Source organism: Rhyacophila brunnea, unplaced genomic scaffold (assembly GCF_057557595.1).
Source record: "Rhyacophila brunnea isolate RB1 unplaced genomic scaffold, BYU_Rbru_1.0 scaffold_6, whole genome shotgun sequence".
In the NCBI taxonomy this organism is placed as follows: domain Eukaryota; kingdom Metazoa; phylum Arthropoda; class Insecta; order Trichoptera; family Rhyacophilidae; genus Rhyacophila; species Rhyacophila brunnea.
The window spans coordinates 30447865-30464333 of record NW_028233276.1 but is presented as its reverse complement, the minus strand read 5'-3'; the positions used below and the strand labels follow the sequence as shown (position 1 = coordinate 30464333).

Sequence of the window (16469 nt, the reverse complement as noted above, 5' to 3'; positions counted from 1 at the left end):
GATTTCGGTCGACGATTTTATTTTGACAGGTTGGATACATTCTGTGTAGCCATATGAAATTTATTAGATTGCCTAAAACCTAAAATCTTATATTTTTTTTTAACTAATAATGTCAAATACTATGATAATTTCATTTATAAAAACTACTAAAAAATGTCACACTCATATATTGCTTCTGGTTGAAATAAAATAATGAATTAAATATTCCGTTTTAGTTGTATTCCACAAACAAATTGGAAATTAGGCGAACGCACAATGTTGATATTTTGTTATGTCAATATTGTCTATGGTGTTTTTCATGACGGCTCTGAAACCCTGATAACAAGGGGTGTGGCTTAAATTGAGATTATTTAAAGAATTTGTGAAACGCACTCGATTAAGCAATGCTGTTTACTGTTGTGAGTCATTAATACAGTCATCCGTAAAGAATTTCTGAACATAAAGTCCTGTATTGCAGCTCTTGCCGTGAAGCGAACTTACCGATTGACATCTGCTTACAAAAAGTGAAATATTTATAGAACTCCACAAGTAATAGAAAATGGATCCATTAGAGCAGCAGTTGGCAGAACTCAACCTTTTAAATCAAGAGTTTCATCATGGTTCTACCGCCGCTTATGGCCAGCTACCGGGGAAGAAAATCGCTCCGGCCGTTCCGCCGAAGCCTCCGAAAAAGTCTCAACCCCAAGTACCACAGAGCTACAGTGTAAAAACAGTGTGTGAACCCTTATATTCAACAAGACTTCAAGGGAGCAGCGAAAACTCAGCCAGCTCATTGTATTCAAATATGCCTCCTGTGAAAATGAACTATCCTACTTCGAGTTACAGCAAGCCCTATCGTCCAATGACAAACGTCAGGAGTGCGGATAGTACACTGTACAGTAATGTGCTGCCGCCCGGTGGGACCAATCACGTTTACAGCAATGTGGGTCCATACGGAACCAATCCTGAAGATTTGCCGCCGCCACCTTTGGACATACAAGCGGCTAATGGACCGGGATGTATCGATTACAATCCAACTATTGACGAGATGCCGCCTCCTCCATCGCCTGTTAGCTCCAGTTACAGTGAGTTACGCCGAGCTACCGACACAGGTTATCAACCTATGCCTACATTCCCTCCTTCGAGTTATCAGCCAGATTACGGAACTTATGGAGGATCACAGACTTCTTCGACTTACGAGTCTTTGTATGAACCCATTAACCCGAGGCCTCCGAGTCAAATGTCATCGAGATCAAATTACTCACTTTATGCTCCATATGTAAGTGGAACTCAAGGAGCGACCCCGCAAGCGCCTCCAAAAGAAGTTGAAGTGGACGCACTCACTAATCTATTGGTACAATCGATGGGAGATTCGCAGGATAGTGATGTGTATGGAATATGCGTGAAATGCGGAGAAAAAGTCATAGGAGAGACTTCAGGCTGCACCGCAATGGATCAAGTATATCATATTCAATGCTTCACGTGTTGCCATTGTGCCATAAATCTCCAAGGAAAACCTTTTTATTCACTCGATGGAAAACCGTACTGTGAAGAAGATTATTTGAATACTTTGGAGAAATGTTCCGTTTGCATGCAGCCTATATTAGATAGAATTTTGCGTGCAACGGGAAAACCTTACCATCCAACGTGTTTTTCATGTATAGTTTGCGGGAAGAGTTTGGATGGAATACCGTTTACCGTTGATGCTACCAATCAAATCCACTGTATTGAAGATTTTCACAAAAAATTTGCTCCGAGATGTTGTGTTTGCAAACAGCCCATTATGCCCGAACCGGGCCAGGATGAAACCGTCAGAGTGGTGGCTCTGGACCGTAGTTTCCACATAACGTGTTATAAATGCGAAGACTGCGGCTTGATTTTGTCATCTGAAGCAGAGGGTAGGGGATGTTACCCCCTGGATGACCATGTTCTTTGCAAAAGTTGCAATGCTAAACGGGTGCAAGCGTTAACGAGTCGCATGACGGTAGAATTGTCTGCACTTACTGAATTAACTGAATGATAAGTTCACTACACAGTGAAAACTAAAGATATTGCCTCAAAATTCCCATAGTGGAATTCTGACAAACAATACCCATCTCGAAATAATAATTGAAATCTTTGAGAACCACCACATTCAAAATGCTTTCCACAAATAGCATTCCGTCTTGGCCTTATTAGGTCGAATTAGAATCCATCCATCGACAGAAACCCTGTGTGGCTTTGTACCGTGTGCCATATTAAACTTGTGATTTCTATTCATGGAAATATATTTTCACTAATTATATAAGCGTCTATACGTTTATATACCGTATACATATTATATTATGCTCATAGATTTAGTGAAAATATATTTCCATGAACAAAAATCGGAATAAAGTTTGGTATGGCAAACGGTTCAAAACCATATGCGGTTTCAGTCTATGCATGGCCCCTTAGATGAATAATGGAACAGCTAGGCTGTTTGTACACAATGAAAACTAACTATTTGGTACTGATTGTAAGATTATTCAAAGGCCTAGCGCCTGTGTCGTACGTAGATTTTAATAAATATAAAAGTAACATTACTTACGAGTAGATACATTTTTTATGTAACAGAAGAATCAATGTAATTCATTTTTGTAATACATTCCAAACAGAATGCCATATTTTTAAGTTTTTATTGTATAATTTGTGTTAAAAGTCAGAAATAATTTTATGTATACCTATTAGTTTTAGTTGTAATGCTTTTCAGGGCTCGTGAAACTGGCTTGCAGCATTTTTAAAAAATGTGATTTATTGATAAGTTTTATGTATATTTTGATATTTTAAAAATCCGTAAATAAAATAGCAAATCAATGTTATGAACGTGTTTTTTGTATTGTATGATAGTAGAGGTATGTTAGAAAAATATTAAAATTATTATGTTCCTTATGAATTCAGTATTGTAATATTAAAAATATATAAAATAATGTCTTTTTTTCTATTGACCATAATATTATGCTTACCTATACACATATTTTTTTATATGTTATCCATTGCGAAAATCCTAGTGAAAATATCATAATAAGTTCAAATAAAGATTTACACACATTCACTTTTTGTGTTATCACACTAAAACTAATGATCGAACTGCTCATAATATTTTCTTAATTAAATTTTATGTATGAATTTTTCTAAGAGATTCTGTGTTTATTTGGTGGTAATTCATGACAATTTATAAAATGGGCTTTGCTCATGTGGTTAATTCCATTTAAAATTGTCATCCCTTAAGTACTCAGTTATTATACCGCTATGGATATGTTAGCGACAAACTCCCGAATTATGTTTCCCCCCTACAGTTTCAGGTGTATTTTTATGACCCCGACCTCCGCTAAAGTTTTAACAACTACATACATCGCTATAAAATCATAGCCAAGATAATAATATATATAATGGTTCTACTATAAGACAACTTGTAATTTTCTCAACTACAGTAATCCGCCACCCCAAACACTAGACAAGTGTCCAATTAGTAAAAGTGGCGGATTATTGCATACATACAAAAATTAAAACAGGTATTATGTAAAAATAGTTTTTTTGAGAAATTTGTACGGTTTTATTTATAATCAAAATCAATTTTATTAACTAAATATTAAACAGTAAATCACTTGACACAACCAGTTGTTCAGTGAGACAGATATTTTTGAATGACTTAGAATTCCTGACTTTTCCTATGACCAAATGCTTCATTTTGTGTGCCCGGTTGCATTGGAGCACTGCATAATTGTGTTGCGGTCCTTGGTCACTTTCCTCTCTGGTACATTAATTTCTTCGCGATGAACGTTTGTTTTACGAAGGAGAAATTTCCAAAATAAACCCGCCTCATCTGTGTTGTGTACTTGTACACGGCGGACTACTGAATTTGACAATCGAATTCCGCCAAATTATAGAGCTTGATTTTGTGCTTTCAACTAGTAAAAATAACGGTGCATTATAATAAAAGTTGTCGGATAATCGAGCGGCGGATTTTCTCTATCTCAAAAAACAAAATGAAAATGAGCTCATTGATATCATGGGAAATGTATAAAACAATATTTTTATGTAATAAAGTGGCCAAAGATACTGTAAATGTTAATTATTGTTCCTAAAGAAGCTAGAGATATAAAAGATATGCTGATAAAAAAGTAACAATTAATATTGTCTTGGTTAAGGGCCTGGCCCACATGCCCAACGAAGGTCAAAATGGAGCTTTTATTCTATTTTCAAAGCATGATCCTGGACATTCCTTAAACTTTGTAGATAATCTATTTATATAATTTTGTAGCCTTACTATCGTTTATATTTATTTTAAACATTTGATGACTGCATAAAGTATTTTTATTACATAAAATAGTATTCTTTTAAACCTCTCGATCTAATGTTTTAGAATATAGTCATATTTCAGTACGTCCATGTGCAGTGGTGTTTTTAGATCTATTAATTTTTAAACGCATTTGTAAGTAGGTAGTAAAATTTATGTCGACATTATTATAGTGAAATATTTACGATAAAAAATTATATAATCTCTGTGATCACAAATTTTACAAGAATTAGGCATTTTATTATTCAAAAAATGGGCAAGATTACCACATTTGAAGATAATTTTAAAGATACTGATTATAAGCGATGTCTTTGTTTGACAACATTCGACGAATCATGATTGTTTTATAATAGTTATTGACCTAAGAATAAAATAGTATTTTTTTGAAATACGCCATTTCTATTGGCATTTCCAAGTGGTTAAGCTACAACATACGGCCGTAGCCGTAAGTTGACAAACGATAACTGAAGTAGGGAGTAAGATCATGTTAACACACTGCCCTTAATCTCAGCGATATGTAGGTGGGCCCGCCAAGGCCTGGGGCCTGTTTCAGGGTGTGGGGCCCATGATAGAATCCATTTGCCAATGAACGATGATGAATTTGGATTAACTACTATTGAAAAGGAAAAAAATGATAGAATTCATTGAAACAAAAACCCTAGTTCAATTTTGATTGAATTGAAGTGAAGAATAATATGCTTTATCAAGAAAAGCAATGCAAGTTGTAAGTAAAGTACTGCTATCATTTTTTCATCACATCGTATTTATGCGAAACGGGATTTTCTGCATTAGCTGCAATGAAATCCAAATATCGACCCCGTTTAGTAGAAAAAGACCACTTTGTGCTAATAAACAAGCACACCTATCGCATGAAAAACAAATTAATTAAAAAATGAATATAATAAAAGTAGTAAAATCTTGTTTCTTTTTATAATTGATTTTTTTTCATTGTTGTGTTAAGTAGTACATTTTTGGCAATTTAAAAAGGTGTCTGTAGGTATTATTTGATGAAATAAAGGGGAGGGAAGCGCCAAGATTAGATTTTTTTAAAAGGGAGGCATAGCAACTTTAAGTTTGGAAACCACTAGATTATAGTTACACATTTTTTACGAGAAATTGTAATTTGCCATTCGCCTAATTGCATTAACCGATTGGGTCCATGCTTCACCGATTAGCATTGTCTATGCTGGCACTTTTGGCACCTATCTAACATTATTCATCAGTTCTCAATTATTCTTATCGATTTCATAAAAATGTTGATCATTCGATGTCTTTGCAATAATGATAGAGCAGTGACGTCCCTAGACAAAACGCCGCCCCTAGGCAGCGCCAAAATGCCGACCTATTTGTTATACATTATTTTTTTTATCATCCTTTCCTGACTCCGATATCAAAGGAATGTGTAGTATGGATACATTACTTACAAAAATAATATATACCTAAAGTAAATAATTAATTGTGTCACTAGCACTGAAATCACCAGAGACTGAGGTTCTATTGGTTGATATTTCCGACACATTTGGTTTGTACCATTTAGCTGTACACAGATTTATTATTTTCACACCATTTTTATTAAGTATGCCATTATTTTACAACAATATGTAAAGAAAATAATTTTAGCTATTTATATATATATATATATATACCAAATGATTCTCTTCAGTTTGCCGCCCTTAGAATAACTGCCGCCCCAAGCGACCCTCAATCTGCCTACCGCCACGGGACGTCACTGTGATAGAGTATTTTTTATATTGCAGTAACAAACTTGAAATATAGGGCACCGAACTGGAACGGCGCTCCGGTCATTTCGAGCCCTGGAATGTGTGCAAAAATAGTACTAGTATATAAACTAGTAACACTCCGATAAGAATTTCGAATATAGTTCAATTATCTACCTACACATTATAAACATCATTTATTAGCCATAAAAAAAGAAAAGTTAGTTAATATTTTGTCCACCAGAGTGCCTGACTATCCGGTGGCCATTTTAATACCAGCATAACCCCTTTTCCGGTCGTGTTTCAACGATGACGGGGTTTAGTAACAGGGTATGTCAAAATATTTCGTAAAACTACGTTAATTAGTACTACCAGTTATATATTTTAAGTTTAATAGTGATTTAATATATAGTCGGGGCTTAGTTTTAATGAAATACTGCCGTTCCGTTCATTTTAACGTGTTATTGTCAAAAAATATGCCGATCGCACACGTGTTTCATCCGCTCCATATCGGCAGTTGTTATTTTTTTATCGCAATAAAACTCTTACGATACGATTGTTTTAAGTATATTTCATCTTGTGTACCGTATGGACATATATCAACGTGATTATTTCATTACAGGCGTTACTTATTGACGGAAGGGGCCATTTACTTGGTCGCCTGTCAGCTATCATTGCTAAAGCTCTACTTGAAGGAAACAGAGTCGTTGTTGTAAGATGCGAGCAACTGAACATCTCCGGAAACCTTTTCAGGTATTAGAAATATCAAGTGTGTTATCTTTAAAAATGTCTGTGATACAAAAACACATGTGCTTCAGTACGGGAACGTCAAAGTTTCCGACATAACCAACATTCGTAAAAAATGTGCCTACTTCTACAAACGACAGTTGTTTTTGTTAAATGCATTCAAATATTATGCGAGTATAGTAAGACCACCGTTTTAACAAATTCTTCTTTATCTAAAGTACCTATGTCCTATATGTGTGATATCTGTTTCACTCTTGTGAATCTACGTGTCAACCATACTATAAATAATTATTGTGAACATTAAACATTAAAAGTGTTTCCTGCTAATGACTGAAATCTAGGCCAAAATCAATTGTTCGGTTAGCATACGTTCGGCTAGGCTAGGCTAGGCCATTAGCAGTAACAGATCATTTATTATGTTCCTGAATATGAATTAATTCATGTAATCTTATTCACCGGTAGATCTTCGTTTTTATTGTTGATTTTTATACCATCAGTATTAAAATGGCTACCATATTTTTAAACTATTACCAACCTAACTATGGTACCTATTGGTTGTGGTAAACAATGAATACAAAAGTTTATTGGATTATAAACTAACTATGTAATCCATAGGATTATTAGCAGCCATAACTGCATTGATGTTTATTTTAACTGATCGGTGATTTTACGCCAATGCATTGGTTTGATGGTCCACGTGATGTTTTTATTTTGCAATATTCAGCACTTATAATGTTTTACTGACGGACACAAGTACACTACTTATGTTTTCTGTGGTCATTTTAAATAAAAACCATAGATTAGGAATCGGAAGCTACATGGGTTTTCTGTTTTGATTCCTCACCGGTAATTTAAAGCAGTAGATTTAGACTATACTGTCACAATTTTGAATAATAGGATTGTGAAATCGTGGCAATATTAAAATCAATTGATTTTTTTAAAACTCATTTAATATTCTCTTAATTAAAAGTGAAAATCAAGGTAACCTTCTTGTCTAAAAACTGTATAACAATCTGCCAAAACAAATGGTGTTCAAATGATGATTTTCTTTGGGTAATTTGCGACAGACGCTACTCGATGGTGAAAATATATTTTATCTGATTATTTTCCCTTTATATTCGTTACATTTTTTAGTCTGAACCGTGTTACTAATTAATTATTATTTTTAGGAACAAACTGAAGTTCATGGCTTTCCTCCGTAAGAGGTGTAATGTAAATCCCGCACGTGGACCCTTCCATTACCGGGCACCATCAAAAATCTTATGGAAAACTATCCGAGGTTAGTCAAAAATATCCATTTTTAATTTATCTACATTTTGTAGTAATGTTGAACTATTTTTTGTATTGGATGGATATCAGTGGCGAAGGCTTCATAGTAGGCGATTATTTGAAGCCAACGTTCTAAGAAAAATAGATGAAAAGTATTTAAATTTAAATACTTAAATAAAAAAATGTGCGGGAACCAATTGAATATAATATTGTCAGAATAATAATTAATATTTAAAATAAATATAAATGAGAGCCATCTAATGTAGAATAAATACATAATAAGACTAAGCAGCGCCTGTAGTGAGTATTAAAATATCGATTCACTCGAGAATAATTTGCTGAGTTTATTGTATGTACTGCGTCTCAAGGGCATTGGGGCAGTCTGCTTTTATTCATACGAATCTATAGCCTTATAAGGCAAAGCTTATATATTTAGTGTCGAGGACTGTCACTTTGGCGCCTTTATTCAAATAATAATTAATGCGATAATTAAAAAAAAAATTCTATTTCTTCAATCACGCCATATAAAGAAAGAATATTTTTAAAAATAATTAATAATTTTATCTCGTGATTATTATGTATCGTTTAATTCAGTCAGACTAGCATATAAGTATATTATTTTTTTGTTTAGTTTGTCATATTGGGCTGTTGATACCGTTATATTTACCGACGATATATTTTTGGGCATATGTTACGTGTAGGAAAATACATTATTTATATTCATTACTCAATTCTATATCATTATAGCTATTGAAATTTCATTGATTTAGCGTGACGTTGACATTAGTGTGTACCTATTCATCAGTAGTAACATCGTATTATCGTCTTATTTCTCGTGAGTATACCTTAAAAGTGTGCTCTTTTTCTTTGATCTCCAGCCTACCTCATTCCAAAAGTCACCCTTCGCCACTGATGGATATACCACATTGCAATACTAATCCAAGAAACCATTTCTCGCTACAATGTTTATTTGTGAAATTAGAAATTTACAGATATGTAGTGATGCTTGTATTATTTGCTAACAGTGCCAATTTCAGGTGAAGATGAGTGGTGGCAATGTAGTACACTAAGTACACAAACATCAATATTTATTTGATATATTGCCGGTGAAAGTACGATTCTGCGACTGAAACATTTTTGGAAATGTTCAGAGAAGGCCAAAATGTCACTATGCTTGCTTTCGCGTGTAGTTTGAATATCGTTTTTCTGCTGTATGGTTCATACGCTGTTTTCTTCACAGCGAGCAATACTCGATGCTGATTCAAACTCTATAATGACTACTAAAACCAGCCATCTTCTAAAAACTTTTAGCCAATTCTGAAGTACTAATACGCCAACCATCCTGTTTTTTCAGTGTTATTGTATCTGTATGGCAATATATTATTTTAAATTTATTATTTTATTTAACCCTTTCTAAGCGTTACGAATCCCGACTTAGTACAACAGTGCGCGTTGTTATTTCAAGCATCAATAAATCGTAATAAATGTCAGTCAAACATACACAAATAGAGTAGTAAAAAATCGGAGTCAAGTTCAAAAATGATTATGACAGAACCTAATATTTTATGTGACTCTAAAAATAAACATTCGTCGCCTAAAACTGATAAGAAATCACGAACAAGATTTCTTCATTGAAAAAATGCCGGCTTACTCGAGCGGCGCCATGACACTTACGAAATGGTGCTGGACTAATGCGTCGATGACAGAGTAACAAGTGTAAGAACAGTTCAGTATTATAGTCTACGGCTACGATTTCGACAAATATGTCATACACATAATGAATAATAATATGGTTTATGACTTTTATGAGCATTTTTGTTGAGTGTGTTAAAAAAATATCAGTCATAAATAGCTCATTTTTATAGCATCCAGGACATCTCAAACTGTGTAACTTTTATTTGAACTCCCATACACATTGCAGCACTGCAGGTCGAGTATAAATAAATCATCCTTGAGAACTACTGGCTATTTGAGAGTAATGTACTTACCACCAGTGCCTGGTTTGTACCTACCATTGACCATGAACTGAATGGAATCGAATGACACATAGTTTATAACAAAACGGTTTATTTTTCGAATACCTATTAGGCTATTACAATTCGTAAAATATTAAATTTCAAACACTTTTTGCACTTCTAAATGCTTTATAGTCACCACAATTTTATTTTCAAGTTCATTTGTTTTTTTTTTTATTATATTACTTCAATAACCTGTGGGTCTATTCTATACTTATCGAACACTAAAGTGATAAATAGTATCAAACTTAGGGTAGGTTTGTATCAAAATATTAGCACTTATTGTAACAATTACACGAAGTTGGTTTTTATTGTTGCAATAAGTGCGATATTTCAACAGCAGCAAGATAGGTGCTGTTAAAATATAGCACTTATTGCAACAATAAAAACCAACTTCGTGTAATTGTTACAATAAGTGCTAACATTTTGATACAAACCTACCCTAAGTATGATAATATTTATTACTTTATCACTTTAGCGGTCGATAAGTATAGAATAGACCCACTGGTACTAGAATAGGTAATCTCTTATTTTATTATAATGACATGATAGTAAGTAACTCGAGTTATTTTCGACTATAAATATAAGAAGAATTCTCCATAAAAAAAAATAGTAGTCATGAATCAAACCCTTTTGAATAGTGTTACGAAAAAAATAATTCTCAAGTGTCTGTCTCACACCAGCAGACGATGATTTGCCGCGCAGTGTATAAAAATTCAGTAGCGCGGGACCTGGTGTAGCGTAATACGACAATTTCCGCATTTATGCGGGAACGGGCATCTGATTGTTCGTGTCTTTTCTTTATAAATGGCTGATAACTAGGGTAAATAAATAATTTTTGTCTGTTTCACCTAATTCTATAACCAGAAAATAGTATTTAAAAATGTTAATCAATGATAAACAAAGAGACATATTGAATCGCGGACTCCTAGGTATATTTAAATGACACCTTGTTCAAATTATTTTCCGAAACTATTTACTCGCGGATAATATAATAGCAGATAGGCGAATGAATGCAATCTCCAAAAGCATTCCTTTTGTAAAAATATTTTGTAAATTCACTTTGATCAATGTAAATTTCGAATATTCTATTTAACAGTTTACGCACCAAATAGTTTTTCAATCATTAAAAAACAATATAACTTATTATATCGCAAACTCGTATCGTTACAAACACGTCAGTCAAATGTCTTCGACGCACATGCACTAAGAAGCGATAAGACACTATATACGCGGCAAATTTGAATTGGCCCGATGACTGATATTTTTTTATTCAAGACACGCTCCCGAAAAATATTTATTTAAATTAGATAGAACAAAAGTTTAGGCTATCCATTGACAGATGTCAAGAGAAGGATGATTTCTGAATAAATTAAATCAATGTTCGAATTATTCGCGCCTGGCCGAAAGGAGTACTAGGCAAACGAAAATCGAAATGACTTTAGTCAGCTGACGCGCGGATGACTCGCGCGTATAGGCTGACTAAAGTCAGTTGCCGCGTTAGAAAGGTTAAGTTAATTATTTAATTTATTTAAATTTGAAGAAATCAGTTTTCAATGATTATTGACAATTTTACCTACATTATTTGAGTGTCTATGATATATAAACAATCTACATATGAGAGAACTGATAAATCATTGAATATTGCAAATTAGATCACAATCACAAAATTTGCGTGTGCCTATGAGCTATTATTTTTTATAACTACTCGACAGAATTCCATGCCCTCATTAAGAGCAGTACATATTCACTAAAGTAATCATGTATTCAGGAATGTTGCCCCACAAAACTGAGCGCGGAAAGGCTGCCCTGAGAAGGTTGAAGACTTACGAGGGATGCCCTCCTCCCTTTGACAAGAGACTCCGTCTTGTAGTGCCCGGAGCACTCAGAGTTTTATGTCTTAAACCCGGCAGGAAGGTAAGAGTCTTAATAATATTGTTTTGTTTAACTATGGAATCGGAAAGATGTCAAGTAGGAAGTAGGGATTCATGCAATGATGTTATTATTTGGGTAATTTGCGACTGATTGCAACTGCTGATAACTTATTTCTGACTGAGCATGAAAGTATACATACAATGTATCTAAATTTCCAACAGTGTAATTCTTTTAAATGGTCCACCAAACATAGGTATTCAGTTGGTCAAGTTAGTTATGTGTTTGTAAGGATTAGGGCTAAATGATTAACATGGCAAGGTCCTCGTATTCATGGCATGGCACTGTATCCCCTTACATGGTGTTCATTCCATAAAATCCTATCAATAGAACAAATGGATATAAAATATTAATGGTGTGGTTACTACTACAAAACCAGTGTCGGTTCTGGAACTGGAAATCCTGTGTCTTGGCCATACTTTGCCATCAGCCACATCTGAACAGCTGCTGTCAAAAACTGTGGCTTATACTTCATTAGTGTAATTAGTTTAGTAATAATTGTCTTCGCAATGTACATTTCATAGATGTATAAATGGTAAATTGTGTTTTTTCCAGTACTGTCACGTAGGTCGTCTATCTCACGAAGTTGGATGGAAGTACAGGGACGTTCTTAAGACTTTGGAAGGCAAGCGACGTGTCAAGACTACCCGTGCTGTTCTCCTTCATAAGAAGCTCAAGGTATATCCATTCACTTCGTAATTATTCAGCCCTGATGGGATTTCTTTATTTTGTTGGTTTTCCTGAAGAACTTTCCGTTTAACTTTCTTGTATCAAACAGAATTTTGTTGCTGTTTCTGCAAGATTTTTATCATGTCTTGCAAGTTCGATATTCAATTATCAATAAACCACCATTTATTTTAAATACTTTTATCCAATGATTAATATAATTTTACCTACATTATTTGATGTGATATGATATAAACCAATCAAGTTTATATGAGGATGAATCAATCAATCCTTGGATGTTTTATAGTGCTTTAAAATGCCAATGTAACTAATGAACATGATTAAATTTCAGAAAATCACACGAGAGGCAGGACAGAAAATTGAAAAATCCGCCGCCCCGTACACAGCTGTCATCCGGTCATACGGTTACAACTAAAATAAGCATTAAATAAGAATATATAAAAATTGATGAAAAATAAAAATTTGGCTGGTATGTCCATCCTTGTTTAAATATTATTGTTTTCATTTTTCTATATCCCATACATTTACTAAAGGTTTGTTTCCTTACGAAAAAGCAAACCAGTGCATCAAACGAGGATGTTTTGGTTGAAATCTTGCAGAAATATAATTTTTGATCACTAATTAGTGTTGCCAGTACCTAAAATGAATTCTTATTCCCCTTTATTCAAGCATCAATTGATGTAGGATACCAAACATTAAACAAAACGCAAGCTATTGTAGCTCATCTATATTCTATGGGCTGTATGTATGAGATTACCAAATTCTTTATAAGCTATTTAACCGATTTTCCACCATATAGCACTGTTTGTGACATAAGCAATCTGATGTCACACGTCATTCAAAATGGCTGCTTCATCTGTCACTTTCAAATGTCATTTTAATAATGCATTCATTACAACAAACGTTTGCTTGAGGCCCTCGTTCATTTTGTAGACTCTGTAAAACGTTTGCGAACTTTAAAAACAGTTCCTAGTCGTGCTGTTTACAAAATATGTATAATTTTGATCCATAGCATAGTCTAATCAAGATAGGTAACTGATACAATGCCTCGTATTTCGCTTAGAGAGGGAGAGATAAGATGGATTTACGTAAGATTACGATAAAATACGTCTGCTAAACGACCGCAAAGATAGGTATCTACTGCTGTATCTGGCATTAATATATGCAAGCATTCTGCATTCTTCAAAATATGGTACCTACCTACCTAGTTCATTATTGTAAGATAACTAATAAACCAGGCACAACTCTCAAATACACTGGTAACATCAATAGTATCATACGGTGATTGGTATAAATGATAATATTATACAGAGATCATTACATATTATTATCTAAATTCATTTGCATTTCTGTCATTTATTCTGTTTTGACATCTCATTGAAGTGAAGTTAGTCATAATAATATGTATGTATTCGCTATTGCGACCAAAGTTTACCGGCAATACTTTATCTTTTCGTACAGTAGAATTATAAAATAACTGATAAATTATTTAAAGTTCATAATAATTATTCATTTATAATTAAGGTGAGTTAGGGTAAGTGCGTCTACGGGGTAAGAGCGTCTATAGTCAATAACTTTTTAGTGTTTTAAATATAAGTTGTGACATCTGTGAGTATCTATTACACATGTAAATACACACACACCATCCAAAGATGGCAGTATAATAGCATTGTTTAAGGTCAGTATGACATTTCAAATATTGTCAGTTATTTGAAGTCAACGGCCGAGATCGACATGTTTTTTTAATCGATCTGTATCTCGACAATCTTTCGTCCTAAACAAGTGATTTTTGGTAAGTACCTTTATATTAAATGATATTTTGTTGTCTAAATTTAATATTTGCAATTATTGCCAATGATTATGTCTTATTAGACTAGACACACTTCCCCCGCCAAAAAATATCATTGGGGTAAGAGCGTCCGACGCTCTTCCCCCATGCACTGTTATATTTTTGTATGGATAAGTTTTAGCTAGTGATGTGCCATGCAATCATAAAATATTAATTTTTGTAACTAATGTGTAGCATTTCTTCACAACTTCTAATTTGAGGCGTAGAGTTACTAAACCCGCTCCAGAGACTTTTTTGAGTTTTAAGTAAATCACGAAAAACTGTTTTGGCGATATTATGATAATTTAAGTGTAATTTTAGATGTTATATTTCTTCCGTTACATACGGTATAAGTATAATAAAATGTCAAATCCAATGTATAAGCCGTATTTATTTAAATAAATGCATTTTAATTATCCCAAGAACGGTCTTTGTCAGTCGCTACCTGACAGAGCGGCGTTCGACGCGTAATTTTTAAAAAAGAGCGCTGTTTGGTGCACAGTGGTACATTTTCGACAGGAGATGATAGTTCAGTAGAGGTCCGTATTTATTTTAATTACGTATGTAATATATTTTAGAATTTACTTTATCTAGAAAATATTTTGTAGCCATCCTTACCTACTGGCAGCTGTATAATTTTCGCATTGCACCTACATATTTAGCTGTTGTATTGGTACGTAATATTTTTTTAAAATAGTGGTAGGTATGTACTTGTCTTGGAAATAAAATGCTTTGTGTTGATATAAAGCATTATTATTTATTTAGAATAACAATAACACATTTAATAATATCAATAGCATAAATGAAAAAACCCAGCGGAAGTAAGTATCTGCCTTTAAATAATTAATCACCCCATTACATGTCACTCAAATTCCATGAATGTGGGAAACCTACCTTACCTACCAACCTATTTATTAAATGTAAAAATAAAAAGAAAATATTTTTAAGCAATATTATTTATAATCTACTTAGGTATATTAGTTATTTTATAGTATTAAATTCATAAAACCAAATCCGACAAATAAAAGTCTACTTTTTATATACAAATAGGTAATGGTGGGATTTTTTAAATTTATAGTAAAAACGTATTATAAATATAACGGAATTTCTATAAGATAGCACAGCATTGTTAACTATGTATCGTTATTACAGCTAAGCTAATCTACAAGTACGATATTTTAATAAACATAGGTAATTGAATTAAAATTCATTGTCATTCATATTAACGAATGATACAATTTCAAAACTATTTTTTTAGATGGCCCAGAGCGGGTTTTGTAACTCTACGCCTCATTTTATTTAGTACTTATTATTTATTTCAAATTCTAGCCTATACCTACGTACAATACTATAAGTAATAATGTACATAACCGATTTCAGTGGGTATATACAATTTTTTTATTTTGTGGGGCGGAGATATTTTTTATCACATTGATTTCCTCGACATGTAATAAATGAATTTAATTTCGCATATAGTCACTATGTTTTATTATGACAAATTCACTTTTATCAATATTTTAGTTAAATTGGAGAATAATTTGTTTCAGATTCCAAATTCCCAGGAAATTATGTTCGGAAGACAAAAGGGGGTGCTTCTTATATAAAGGACGAACTCTTTGAAGCAGTTAAAGAAGTAAAGAGTGGTCGTCTAAATGGTTACCAAGCTTCCAAACAATAAAAAATACCGAGGATGACCATTATGTCTCACATAATTGGGAGGCGAGGTGCAAAGTCAAAAACTATGGGACGAACATCAGCTCTATCACATGAAATTGAAGGAAAAATTGCAGAGAATTTACACGTTATGGAGAAATATGGATTTGCTTTAACGAAAAAAGAAGTTATTGAACTAGTTTCGCAATATGTTGTAAAAAAATAATTTGAAAACACCATTCAAAAATGGAATTCCCGAAAAAAACCTCAAGCCGTCGAATATGCAAGGAAGAAAATTTGTGATCCCTTTATTATCAACGAAT

General features: G+C 33.4%; 2 protein-coding genes and 1 non-coding gene across 3 annotated transcripts; all 3 read left to right on the top strand.

Moving 5' to 3' along the window:
- The first annotated feature begins 292 nt into the window (after positions 1-292).
- Positions 293-2904, top strand: Zyx (lipoma-preferred partner zyxin). The gene has a single exon (XM_085956695.1). The coding sequence runs from the start codon at positions 539-541 to the stop codon at positions 1997-1999; it is 1461 nt and encodes a 486-aa protein (XP_085812821.1). The 5' UTR covers positions 293-538; the 3' UTR covers positions 2000-2904.
- A 3398-nt stretch (positions 2905-6302) lies between these two features.
- RpL13A (ribosomal protein L13A) lies at positions 6303-13155 on the top strand. Its single transcript, XM_085957165.1, has 6 exons — positions 6303-6345; positions 6638-6768; positions 7932-8041; positions 11818-11963; positions 12534-12656; positions 12997-13155. The coding sequence occupies exons 1-6, from the start codon at positions 6325-6327 to the stop codon at positions 13078-13080; spliced, it is 615 nt and encodes a 204-aa protein (XP_085813291.1). The 5' UTR covers positions 6303-6324; the 3' UTR covers positions 13081-13155.
- Positions 11595-11674, top strand: LOC147065520 (small nucleolar RNA SNORD34). The gene has a single exon (XR_015071858.1). It is a non-coding gene; the product is annotated as a small nucleolar RNA SNORD34 (small nucleolar RNA).
- Positions 13156-16469: the final 3314 nt, after the last annotated feature.

Excerpts from the sequence above, each read along its gene's own strand:
- Zyx (XM_085956695.1), top strand. The coding sequence starts at position 539 with ATGGATCCATTAGAGCAGCAGTTGGCAGAACTCAACCTTTTAAATCAA.
- RpL13A (XM_085957165.1), top strand. The coding sequence starts at position 6,325 with ATGACGGGGTTTAGTAACAGG. Across the intron at positions 6,769-7,931 it reads ATCTCCGGAAACCTTTTCAG|GAACAAACTGAAGTTCATGG; the intron begins GTATTAGAAATA and ends TATTATTTTTAG. Across the intron at positions 11,964-12,533 it reads GTCTTAAACCCGGCAGGAAG|TACTGTCACGTAGGTCGTCT; the intron begins GTAAGAGTCTTA and ends TGTTTTTTCCAG.